Genomic DNA, 14,605 nt, shown 5'->3' with positions numbered 1-14,605 from the left:
CATCCTTTCTGTTTTGTATTCCTTTAATTACTGCATCATTTAAGTTTATATTCCTATTAATTACTGCATCCTTTATGTTTATATTCCTTTTAATTACTGCATCCTTTCTGTTTTGTATTCCTATTAATTACTGCATTCTTTATGTCTATATTCCTATTAATTACTGCATCCTTTATGTTTACATTCCTATTAATTACTGCATCCTTTATGTTTTGTATTCCTACTAATTACTGCATCCTTTTTGTTTATCTTCTTAATAATTACTGTATCACTTATGTTTAAATTTCTATTAATTACTGCATCCTTTATGTTTTGTATTCCTATTAATTACTGCATCCTTTATGGGTTTTGTTTCCTAATAATTACTGCATCCTTTATGTTTATCTTCCTAATAATTACCGCATCCTTTATGTTTTGTATTCCTAATAATTACTGCATCCTTTATGGTTTTTTTTCCTAATAATTACTGCATCCTTTATGTTTATCTTCCTATTAATTACTGCATCCTTTATGTTTATATTTCTATTAATTACAGCATCCTTTATGTTTATATTCCTTTTAATTACTGCATCCTTTAAGTTTATATTCCTATTAATTACTGCATCCTTTCTGTTTTGTATTCCTATAATTACTGCATCTTTTAAGTTTATATTCCTATTAATTACTGCATCCTTTATGTTTATATTCCTTTTAATTGCTGCATCCTTTGTTTATCTTCATATTAATTACTGCATCCTTTATGTTTATATTCCTTTTAATTACTGCATCCTTTATGTTTATATTCCTATTAATTACTGCATCCTTTCTGTTTTGTATTCCTTTAATTACTGCATCATTTAAGTTTATATTCCTATTAATTACTGCATCCTTTCTGTTTATATTCCTTTTAATTACTGCATCCTTTCTGTTTTGTATTCCTATTAATTACTGCATTCTTTATGTCTATATTCCTATTAATTACTGCATCCTTTATGTTTACATTCCTATTAATTACTGCATCCTTTATGTTTTGTATTCCTACTAATTACTGCATCCTTTATGTTTACATTCCTATTAATTACTGCATCCTTTATGTTTTGTATTCCTACTAATTACTGCATCCTTTTTGTTTATCTTCTTAATAATTACTGCATCATTTATGTTTAAATTTCTATCAATTACTGCATCCTTTATGTTTTGTATTCCTATTAATTACTGCATCCTTTATACTTCTCTACCTAATAATTACTAAATCCTTTATATTTATATTACTATTAATTACTGCATCCATTGTTTCTCTTCCTAATAATTACTGCATCCTTTATGTTTATATTCCTATTAATTACTGCATCCTTTATGTTTATATTCCTATAATTACTGCATCCTTTATGTTTATATTCCTATTAATTACTGCATCCTTTATGTTTATATTCCTATAATTACTGCATCCTTTATGTTTATATTTCTATTAATTACTGCATCCTTTATGTTTATCTTCCTAACAATTACTGCATCCTTTATGTTTATATTCCTATAATTTACTGCATCCTTTATGTTTATATTCCTATTAATTACTGCATCCTTTATGTTTATATTCCTATAATTACTGCATCCTTTATGTTTATATTTCTATTAATTATTGCATCCTTTATGTTTATCTTCCTAACAATTACTGCATCCTTTATGTTTATATTCCTATAATTACTGCATCCTTTATGTTTATATTCCTATTAATTACTGCATCCATTATGTTTATATTCCTATAATTACTGCATCCTTTATGTTTATATTCCTATTAATTACTGCATCCTTTATGTTTATATTCCTATAATTACTGCATCCTTTATGTTTATATTCCTATTAATGACTGCATCCTTTATGTTTATATTCCTATAATTACTGCATCCTTTATCTTCATATTAATTACTGCATCCTTTATGTTTATCTTCCTATTAATTACTGCATCCTTCATGTTTATCTTCATATTAATTACTGCATCCTTTATGTTTATATTCATTACCACATCCTTCATGTTTATATTTCTATTAATGACTACATCCTTTATGTTTATCTTTGTTTTAATTACTGCATCCTTTAAGTTTATATTTCTATTAATCACTGCATCCTTTATGTTTATATTTCTATTAATTACTGCATCCTTTACGTTTATCTTCCTAATAATTACTGCATCCTTTATGTTTATATTTCTATTAATTACAGCATCCTTTATGTTTATATTCATATTAATTACTGCATACTTTATGTTTATATTTCTAATAATTACTGCATCCTTTATGTTTATGTTCCTAATAATTACTGCATCCTTTATGTTTATATTTCTATTAATTACTGCATCCTTTACGTTTATGTTCATATTAATTACTGCATCCTTTATATTTATATTTCTATTAATTACTGCATCCTTTATGTTTATATCTGTATTAATTACTGCATCCTTTATGTTTATATTCCTATTAATTACTGCATCTTTTATGTTTATCTTCCTAATAATTACTGTTATGTTTACATTTCTATTAACTACTGCATCCTTTATGTTTATCTTCCTAATAATTACTGCATCCTTTATGTTTATATTTCTATTAACTACTGCATCCTTTATGTTTATCTTTGTATTAAATACTGCATCCTTTATGTTTACATTCCTATTAATTACTGCATCCTTTATGTTTATCTTCCTAATAATTACTGCATTCTTTATGTTTATATTTCTATTTCTTTTAATTACTGCATCCTTTATGTTTATCTTCCTAATAATTACTGCATTCTTTATGTTTATATTTCTATTAACTACATCCTTTATGTTTATCTTCCTAATAATTACTGCATTCTTTATGTTTATATTTCTATTAACTACTACATCCTTTATGTTTACCTTCGTATTAATTACTGCATCCTTTATGTTTATATTCCTATTAATTACTGCATCCTTTGTGTTTATATTTCTATTAACTACTGCATCCTTTATGTTTATCTTTCTAATAATTACTGCATCCTTTATGTTTATATTTATATTAACTACTACATCCTTTATGTTTATCTTCGTATTAATTACTGCATTCTTTATGTTTATCTTCGTATTAATTACTGCATCCTTTATGTTTATATTCCTATTAATTACTGCATCCTCTGTATAATAAAGTAGCAACATTCCGTCATGTTAAACAACCAAATGCTACTTAATATACATCAATGCCTATCTGTCTCTGTTTACTATTTTCTGAATCCCTGCTGGTGCATCTCCAATGTAAGTCAAAATTTTGAATTGATAAAGAAACAGATGAATAAGAATGACATATTTGTTAACAAAATGCCTCTTTTTCATGAATTCATACAGACACAATACCAGTAAAAATAAAAATATTAAAAAGCACAAGTTCACTTTTATTAATGTGCTATGGAAAAGTTGAGATAGTGCAAAAGCAACAAAATACAATGTTATGTAAGCAGTAAAACTTTTGAAGATTTGTGGGGTTTTTTTTGGTGCCAGCACAACCTTATACCACAATGATATTATGAGCACAAATTTGTTCATAAGAAATACACAATCAGCTGGAACTTCTTCCAGGAGCAAACCTTCACTGATATCTAATTTGGAGTGTAAATTTGCAAAATGGAACACTTATTCTGCATTCTCCATCTCTAACCTATGTATAAAGGTTCTTTCTTTGCCATGAGACCACACCGGTGGCCTAGTGGTTAGAGCATCTGCCCTGGATGTGGGGGTTCGTGGGTTTGAATCCTGGCCGAGTTACACCAAAGACTTATAAAATAGATCACCTCTGTCTGCGGCGGTTCGAGTCTAAGATTCAGCCAATGTGGGTATGTTAGAAAGCTTGCGAGTAGCTTCTCGTGGGTTGGTGGTTCTTTCCGGGGTTTTCCTGGGTTCTTCCTCCATCATTAGTACTGGCCGCCACGTATAGCCTATCGTGTGCTGAAAAATGGCGTTAAACTCCACAACAACAACAATAATTATAAAAATAGTAATAACAACTGCCTCTCTAGGCATTGAACATTAAGAGGTTAAAATTAGGACTGGCGGCCTGGTGTCAGGATAATGCGACTGGTTGAGACATTGTGCTACATGTTTGTGGCATGATGCCCCAGTGCTAGACATCACTATAAACTGTCATACTGCAAACATTATAGCAATATGACTGAAAAAATTGTTAAAGCTACATTTAAAAATCCAAATGACACACACACACACTCTATGCCATGAAATTAAATTTACAAACCTACTGAATGAAGAAGAGCTTGATTTTGATCTTGAATACCAAGCTGAAAATGGGGGACATAAAGAGAAAAAACTTATTCTGTATAATCCTTTAATTTTTATATTTTTATAGTTAAATAAATCCCATAAAATCAAAACTTCCTCAAAATGTGACCAGGTAGCTGTCTGGCTCAAACTTGTGAGGTCAACTAAGGGTCTGAAAATAGCCTAGAGCAAGAAGTGAAACAAACAGGACAAGAGACACCAGCACTGATTAGGGCCTGTACAGGCCAATTCATAGTCAGCCTTTCAAGGTTAACTGTTTGTAATATAAATCCAATGCAAATCAAAGGAGATTATGTTTGTCTGTGGTTCATCTAGATATACACCTAAATATTTCTTGATCAATGGGCTTTTAAATTTAAAATCAGGCTTGGATTCTCACCTTTGACATTTTTGCCTACAAAGACCCCAAAAAATAACAATTTTACACAATGTCTTCTCATATTTACTACTGATTAAGATTTCATCCAAAAATGTAAAAATTAAATAAAAGAACAAATGAATGTGCTACAACAAAATTACTGTAAACATTTATAGTATAAATGTCATTTGAAATGAGATCATTATATTTCTAAAACAAAAAGTAGACATCATCCAATAGGCTACAAAAAATACCGTATATACTTGCTTATAACTGGATCCAGCTGCAAACTGCATAGACCCATATCTGATGTCACATAATATACCTGCAGATCTGGGACTACACAGATGGTTACACCTAATCAGCAGAATAAAATTTACCCTGATTTGCTTACTCATTATATGACAGCAGATTAGGGTCAATGTTGTTTGCAGATTGGCCATACTTATAAATATATACATTATGTGAATCCAGAGTTCCAAATATCACCAGAACGTCATATTTTATAAGTGTTGGATGTACTTGTGCATGCACAGAAACCATATTAGATTGTACAAAAATACAAATGTAAGTTGCATGTTTTTCTATTTTTAGTACCAGCTGCCTATCTGATGGCAGTAGAGCATCAGTCATATATATATATATATATATATATACACACACACACACACACATATATGAGGCATTCAATCTAGGGCAAATTGCAAATTCTGTCAAAATTGGTCAAATTCTGTCAAGTGGATTCTTAAATGTTATTACACTTCTACTTCTTTCTTTTCAAATTTATTTAAAGATATATTTCCAGATTATAGTGGTCTTTAAGAAAACTTTCAACCAATCCAATCTAGATATATCCCCTTTCATTTTACATATACAGATGTAATATTTGGCTAGAAGAAAACAAAATTAAAAAGGTTTTTTCATATATTCCATCTCTACTGGTATCTTCCAATGTGACAGTTTTTGCACTTGGCACAAAATCTGTGTTCACTTTATACTGACTCTTGTGGGACACATCATTCCACAGCCTGATTATCATATTACATTCCCAAAACAAATGCAGTATTGTTTCCGGGGTATCTGTACAAAATGCACATTTATTCAGTGTCTGACAATTTTATTTTATACTGAAATGAATTCATTGGTAAAATTCTATGAGTAACACAAAATTGAAACCATTGGAATTTTGAGTTTTTTGTTATTTTATAAACAATATAGGTACCTTGTTCACGGTTATTAAGGAGTTCATCCATAAACTTCTTTTCATAACATGTCCTGCCCAAGGTATATTGTTCTCTAAGGCGCTTGCATGAGGTAAAGGGTTAACAAATTCCAAGCCTTTAAAACATCATGACAAAAAACATTTTTTTGTCTTTTTTGGATAAGGTCATCACATTTTCATTTCCTAATAAGAACAGGTACTTTACCCTGCTTATTTCATATTCAAATAAATTAACCAATTTTCTGTGAGGCAGAAGAACTCTATGAATCCATGTTATTTCAAAATTAATATAAATTTATCAATATTTATCATCGCCAAGCAACCTTTAGAAAAAGTCGGAATCATCACCTCTCGTTTCATTTGCCCACATTTTGATTTTGATATAAAGATGAAGAATAATTCATTTAATTCTCTGATAAAATTTTGCAGAGGATTTGGTAATAAGATGAAAAAATGATTAAGCTTTGGAATAATTAATGTTTTCAAAACTGTTATTTTACCAATTGGTGTTAGGGATTACTTTTCCCAATTTTTAAAACAAGTTTTAGTCATGTTTTATTTTCAAAATTCATTTTTACCATTTTATTAAACTCCACCCAAAACTTTATGCCCAATGATGTTAATTCAGTCACCCACTGTAATTTTAACCTGTGATAAAATGTTTCTGTATTGTACTTCCTTGTTGTTCACAGTTTGATTTGACAAAGCTGCCTTAATCTTACCTTACAAAATTTGAAATCAAATGGAGGGGGATAAAGCCCTTTGTGTATTTGTGTTCATTTCCAAATGTCAGAAGATATTATAATGTTAGGATTGGTGATACTTCTAATTGGATGCCTTAAGGGCAAAATTTTTAGTATATATCCGACAAATCATACAACCAGGAAACCCAATTTATATCCTAGCACAACTCTTTGTGCCATCTTAATGGACAAAGTAAACACTTTTCTGCTTTTCTGTTTGAGTGTTTCTTCTTGTCAAAATAAACAAGGCATTACTCTAATTCTGTTGCAAAAATACCCCTAGTATCATCAAACTGGAAGAATCACAACATAGCAATGCCCTAGCGGTGAAGAAAACACATTAAAATAACAACTATGCAGTCAAGATTTGTACGCACCCAAATGCAGTTTCAATTAAATTCAGAGCTATGTAACAATGTTACAAACATGTGTTTTTGTAAGAAAGAAATCTTGTCTAAAAACCTTATGCTTTCTACCTTTAAAAAGAAAACAGTTATACTTTTTAGCATTCCATTTTTCAATATGCAGCAAATAATAGATTTATTTCATTTACATGCATACAATAATTAGCTATGAATGCATCAATGTTTAATTATCAAACAATATGTTCACAATGGGATTTCCCCATGCTAATTAGGGTATCACTACACTAAGTTCCATTAATATTCATTTCACTACAATTCTTTTAATGAAATCCAATAGTCATGACTGCTGATTTAACACCTGAAGAATTAATAAGAATCTAAAAAATCCCTAGATCTTAGAACATCATTAAATTCATAAAATAGAATAATGAATGCAAGAAAACAGTTAATCAATATTAGAGGATAGTGTCTATTCCCATTCATTCCATGTAAACAATTCTTATGTAGAAAACTGAATTGGATGAATCATTTCAACTTGATGTGGGTTTTTTTCATGTAGCCAAAAAAAAGAGCAAATTGAATTACATTTCTGACACCCAAAACAAATAATAACTAACTTTAACTTAAATAAGAAATATGAGAATGCTGAACAAAAAAAATCATTTGACTTTCTGAAAACAGTTGAAAATTTCAATATCCATGAGAATCCCTTTTTTCAAATCATTCTTGTTTATGGAAACCACTTCTTCATGTTGGCCACTAATTTAAACATTTAAAATAAGATCTAAAAATGCTCAAATATAACCTTTAATGTGAACTGTCTAAATTTATTATCAGCATCTCTGGTTAAGGGGATGCAACTTCAAGTGGCCATGCAATCCGAGTCTTAAGGACTCACAGTACTAATTCAGTTCCCATAGTAAACCTATGCAAACACCATGATATTAAAAATTCAATAACTTAAAATTTCTGAGTGCTTATGATCAAACCTATATTTATTGGTATAGATGAAACCTGGATGTCAGCTTCTGTGTTGAGGAAAGGATATGAGCAGCAGCACTTTCTGGACCTTCATGTGTTTGAAACATGTGCTTTCAATTCTGCACCAAAGAGTCAGGTGCTAATTTTAGTAATGAGTGTTCCAAACTCAAGACTGTAAAAGGACTGAAATTTCATCAATAAAACAATGTCTCTATTTTTTTTGACTTACAACTAGGATAAGCTCTCAAAAGATTCTTTTTCCTAAAACATAGCTTGTATTATTATCCATCCTGGTCAGCCAAACCCATATATACTCTATTTTATGTTCACCCATTTCCAGGCTGGTTCCCATTTTTCCATATCATCAGTACAGTGTGTCCTATATCCACCCTTGATTTTCTTGACAGCCCTAGGATTAGTAGTTCAATACATAAGTAAGCAATGTGCATAATCCTGCTTGTCAAAGATTACATTTGTGTATATTACATTATATTGCAAGTTCATCTTCATCTAAAGACCAATGATGCATTTCAGGCAACATTTAAATATTTAAGCTTCATTTAAGAAAATCAGAAAAAATATTTTTAAAAACTGTCTAACAAGAATCAGCTTTTTTAATATCAACATTTATCGCTCTTCAATTTAATGCTGAAATGTTACCATCCATTGTCATATTATGTAATTAATGAGTAAAAGGTCAAGGTGACCATCTATATGTAGATGTATTATTACAGAAAAATATATTTAAATGACAAAAATTACCCCCAGAAGACATATAATTTAAAACTAGAGTAAGGTAGACATAAGTCCATTAAAATGCAAAATATGAACTTTCAAAACATTCACTGAAAGAAATTAGTGGGATGAAAAGTCATGAGAGATCATCATCATTAAGCATGGTGGAAGAGAGCTAATTGATCATATCTGAAGCATTATGTTTCAAAACACAACTAGGAACTATCATACTGCTTACTTTAATTATTTTATAAATGGTAAATTGTATAAATTTTATATATGTATTGCTTAGATATAAACCAAAATACAAAACACTGCACCTAACATAGTCAAATCTACACAGTTCCCCCTCCCCTCTTCTTGGCAACAGTTGATATATCTGAATATGTGTTTAATATCCCACCGAAAGTCACTCTGTGGTTTACAAAAGGTATTAATTTTGCTTGTTATCCATAAATTGAACCATATGATTGCATTTATAGTAAATTTAATGAACTTGCATTATGTGGAGTCACTTTATTGCTGTGTTTCAAACACATGCAGGTCCAGAAAATGCTACGGCTCATATAATGTCCTCTACACAGAAGCTGACATCCTGGTTTCATCTATACTTATAAATATAGGTTTGATCATGAGCACTCAGAAATTTTAAGTTATTGAATTTTTTATATCATGGTGTTTGCACAGGTTCACTATGGGAACTGAATTAGTACCATGAGTCCTAAAAGCTGGTTAAGTAGTACAAACATACTCCTGTTCTCGATCAGCATTCATCATGAAAGAATACACAGAACTATTTGCACACATATATGCACATAAAGATATTTTTTTAATGTGTGATAAACTGTTTGTAACCATTTCTTGAAATACTAAGCATTTTTGCTGCTCACTGTAATAATTTTTCTGCCTTTTTCTTTTTTTAGGACATAAACTAGTCCAAGGTCTTTCCTTATACTAATAGCAGTAGTATTCTCAAGTAGGGCAGATAATGCTCAATTTATTTATGAATTACTTATTTACTTATAACTTATTTAGTTACTGATTACTTACATTTACTTAGATAAACCGTCCTATTTGTAAAATTATTTAACATGAATTAAAGACTAAACCTCACATAAGTGCCAAATCAAAAGAAAAATGGAATGGAGTCCTGATTCAATTCTGAAATGCAATATATGACAAGGTTGATGCAACAATAAACCCACAAATAAAAGATTTTCCACATTGGGTCCAAATTAGCCATATAATCAATTCATAAAGCTAAAGTTAGCAAAAACGGTCAGGCTCTAAAAAAAATTCCTTAAGGTGCAACTACAAAACTGAGCATAAAAAGGTCTAAACAATGATCTCATAAGCCATATAAGATACCGAAACCTGCCTTAACAGACACCTTCATATATGGAACACTCCATCATAAAAGACCTAATTTATTTACCTGATTTCCTAAATTACCATGAATATTTCACTTCTATCAAAGGACATCTATTCACAAAGGACTGAATTTGGTAGTCCCTTTATTGTCTTTGACATACAGGTTCCACTTTAATAAGTCCTCATTCACTGACTAATCATTTAATCTGTCAGACAGGATAAACAACAACTAGTCTCCACAAACTTTAACTATAATGGATACTGACAGTCTGATGGGAGAAAAAAAAAATCCCTTTTGACCATTCATTTGAAAACCCATGAACATAGAATACAGGTAACCTGACATCTTCTGCTACGGAAAATACTGACACATAGACCAAGCTTGCAGATATAATACATACCTACAGTTCTGGCAAACAGTAGGAGCATAGTGCACAATACTAATACTTAATCATCATGTTTGCAACACCATTAAGCTCAAATGAATAAAATTTGCAATTAATTTTACTATCAGATATTATCAATACACAATTTAAGTGTACAAACCAAGAAGGGTCAAACACTGGGAATAAACAAAAGTCATTAGATGTTTGTCATTTTATAATCAGACTGACATTGGAGTTTATTTTAATAAACCTAAAGTAACATGAGAAATTACAAATTCTCAGTTTCTTATGTCCTTGAAAAGTCTTTTACTTTACTTCAAGTTTATAGACATAAGAAGAATACTATGTAGCCAAGTACAACAGGTAAGAATGTTGACAATCTTCCACTGAAGCCCCTACATTGATGACAAATTTATGGTCAAGTGCAATGCATGGCAAACTGAATTTATTGTATAGGATCATATTCCTTTCAGTAACATTAAACGACAACAACATTGTTGTAGGATACAAGGGCAGGTCAAAAACTATAATATATGTACCGGTATATTGTTTTTGTCTAAAATGTTTCACAAGAACATAATTGGCACAACAACTGTATATCTCTCTCTCTTACTACATATTAGTGTACATGTGCACAAGAGTGTTAACCAGAAACATAAATAATAGCTGGAGAAAAAAAACCCAGTCACAATAGATTGTTCCTCAGTGAAGGTAACATATATATTTGCTTTTAAGCCAAGCCCAACTGTATATAACACAAACCCAGACCTGTTGGCACATAATGTGCCAGCAAATCTGGGTCTATGCAGTTTGTTTGGAGTAATCAGTACAACAAAAAACATAGACCCTAATAAGCTGGAACATTATGCCAGGGCAGACCAGGATGTATATTATTTGCAGCTGGACAAGACTTTTATGCAAATATATATGGAAGAAGGCATACCATAGAATTTGCAGTTAATATAACCATTAATTTTGGGGTATTTTCCTCTATTCACTAAGAAATGTTGGCATCATCCTCAAGTCCTTTTCTCTGCAATATTCCAGGATTTCTAACACTGACATTTTAATGTCTTATTATAGATGCATTTATCTGTGTAAGGAATGCAAAAAGAAAGCAGCTGTAGGCAATGCAACTATGGTTACCAGTTTTAAACAACACCAGTGATTGGTTACAATAATATTAGCCTGAAGGTGACCAAATTTGCTAATAAGTGCAGGTTGCCCTTTAAATCACATGGCAAGTGACTTCAGTGTTTTTGTTTTAAATTTACTAGCATATTCTCAATGAAAATATATTGTCTGAGTAAGGGATTTTATTGACCAACATCCATATTAAATCATTAAAAAAAACAAGAGTTCAACAGAACAAAACATCTCTCACCCATGAACTGTATAAAGATGTACATAAGAGAATCTGGCAACGATGAAATTTTAAAGTTTATGAAAATGCAATCACCAAGAAGAAAACAATAATAGCTATGACTTTCCTAATGCAAACAGGCTTGATAAGGGACTCAGTCAATCACTAAGTAGAATTCTTTTAAATGGTAAATCATAATTAATTCACTCACTTTGAAGGTTGTCGAGGAGGAAGCTCAGAAGTTTCTGCACTCCATTCACTTCATTGTACAGCTTCATAATCTCAATATTGAGAGGATTTCCCATCAAGCCTGTAAGTAATTATAGATTATAGGGGATTTTCCATCAAGCCTGTAAATAATTATAGATTATAGGGGATTTCCCATCAAACCTGGAATCAATTATAGATTTCAATCTTGTACTGTTGGATACTGTAGTCAAAACAAAAGTACAAGTAGGGTTACAGTGGGGATAGAGAGGTCAGACTGCAAGCCCCAATATCCAGCAGTGGGGATAGAGAGGTCAGACTGCAAGCCCCAATATCCAGCAGTGCAAAATATTTTAATTTATTTTATACTGATATTGTTATTTATTCAATAATAAACAGAATGTAAATTGCTTTTCACCAAACTGACAAAATACATTCTAGGGAAAAAATCTAATTTTAATAATATTGTTTCCCTTAATAATGCATAAAAACAAAATATGTCATATTCTGAGATGAGGCTGTTCTGGCAACTATGCATTACCACTTGCCATCTTGAGCAGCTGATTTATGTGTAACTTACCTTCCCAAGATAATAACCTAAATAACAAATTTCAAAATGATTTATAGCTGTTATTGATCTTTCAAGTTCTAGGAATTTCCCTAAGCCAGATAAATAGATCAAATGGCTATATGCCTCAGAGAGACAATTAAATCAGAGCCCATCAATCATTTCTGCCTAAAGCAAATGATATTTCAATCACATAAGTGCTAGTACATTATGCAGGTATTATATCTAAATACAGATCAACTAAAATAATAGAAATACCTCAAGATAAATAAAATAATAGAATAATAATAGAACAAAATAAAAGAAGTACTTCAAAGGGGCTGATGCTCTGCTGACTGAAAAGAATTTCAAGGAATTCATGAAAAGACCATTCTTTTTTCAGATATATTTAAGCAACAATATTTTCAAATTTGCCAATGTGCTCACCATATTACATGATCAAGCAGCAGCATTTTCATTTAGGACTGACTAGGGTTCCATACTATGGCTATTAAGTATTCAGGAAAGTGGGACAGGTATAAGGTAAAGTTAACTGTGTGCATTTGCAACAAGCACAATGGAGATAATGCTCGCATACCTGATATTACTTTCATGTATTGTGACCATTTTTTTTTATAAATACATGTATGTGGTATTAGGGAAACAAAGACTAAAGCAGAGAGCTGATCAAATATGGCTACTCCAACATGCTAGAGAAATGAACTTGAACTAGTCCAAAGTACACTGACTTTTGTAGTTATTAACATAAGGTAAAATGAATTTTGCTAGTGCATACAATACTAACTTCTTGAAGTGCAATAAATGATATGTAAAATATAAATACAACAATAAATGTTATTTAGTTTTTTTCCAAAATACATATGAAATCCAGTGAAAATGACAAAGTGGAGCTACCATACTTATAGGAGTGTGTGTGTGTGTGTGATTTAGATTTTTAATGTAGCTTTAACAATTTTTTTAGTCATATCGCTATGTCTGCAGTGTGGCAGTTTAAAGTATTGTCTAGCACTGGGCATCATGCTGCAGACATGTAGCATGATGTCCCACGCAGTCACATTATTCTGACACCAGGCTGACCAGTCCTAACACTAACCTATTAATGCCGAGTGTCTAGTGAGGCAGCATTTAGTACCATTTTTTGAAACCTCTGGTATGACTCAGCCAGGGTTCGAACCCACGATCTCCAGCATCCAGGACAGATGCTCTAACCACGAGACCACCAAAGCGGTCCATATTTATAGGAGATACATATCTAAGGGTCAAGCAGTATACTCTATAACCCAAATTACACCCATCAATCATACAACACAATAATTGGAACTGAAAGTTCTTTTAATAATACCGAAGATATACAAGGTCATTTTGAATAACCAGACACAGCCAGCGATGAAAATTGAGAAATTCTTTATATTGAAAAATCAAACCCTGTGCAAAGTATTAAATTTAAGAGCAAACTGATATACATAACAAGTTTTTGGGTGAAAATCCCACGTTAACACGGTCATATATTAAGAAGTAGCAATGAGATGGTTTCAAGATGCCATCATGTCAGATTAGCATCATTTCCATTTAGACCCAATCAGACACCATAATTAGTCTTCTGGGAAACTCACATGTGATGAGACTTTCAATTAAGGACATGGAGCAATAACATGGTTTTCAAGATGGTTGCAATGGTGTCCATATCTGATTTCAGATTGGCAGCATTTTCACATAGGCTCAATTAGGCACCATTATAAGCCTTCTTGTGAGAACCACTTGTTGATATGACTTTCTGTTTAAGAGAAGTAGTAGTAGTAGTCTTGATGGCTGTAGTGGATGTCAGATCAGAACCATTTTTATTTAAGACCAACCAATCAAATGTTGATATGATCATCCATCTAGGATGTGTAGTATTAACAAGATTTTCAAGTGGTAGAACCAGCTAGATATTGTAAGAAATCTTTTTAGTGAAAACCTGCTGTTGATATGATGTTCCATTCAGGAAAAGTAACAATAACAAGATTTCAAGATAGCTGCCTTGTTGG

The 14,605-nt window shown here is 31.2% G+C and overlaps 1 protein-coding gene across 1 annotated transcript in view; it reads right to left on the bottom strand.

Moving 5' to 3' along the window:
* Positions 1–14,605, bottom strand: part of LOC149805815 (CCR4-NOT transcription complex subunit 6-like) — a 134,755-nt gene that overhangs the window by 96,678 nt on the left and 23,472 nt on the right. Inside the window, exon 4 of the mRNA XM_089950529.1 lies at positions 12,015–12,113. Within this exon, the coding sequence (XP_089806655.1) occupies positions 12,015–12,113 (99 nt within the window). The remainder of the gene's footprint in view (positions 1–12,014; positions 12,114–14,605) is intronic.

The sequence above is a fragment of the Sinohyriopsis cumingii genome, chromosome 2 (assembly GCF_028554795.1).
Source record: "Sinohyriopsis cumingii isolate HCF-2022 chromosome 2, ASM2855479v2, whole genome shotgun sequence".
NCBI lineage: Eukaryota > Metazoa > Mollusca > Bivalvia > Unionida > Unionidae > Sinohyriopsis > Sinohyriopsis cumingii.
The sequence above is the reverse complement of the archived record's forward strand: the minus strand, read 5'-3'. Positions and strand labels throughout refer to the sequence as shown.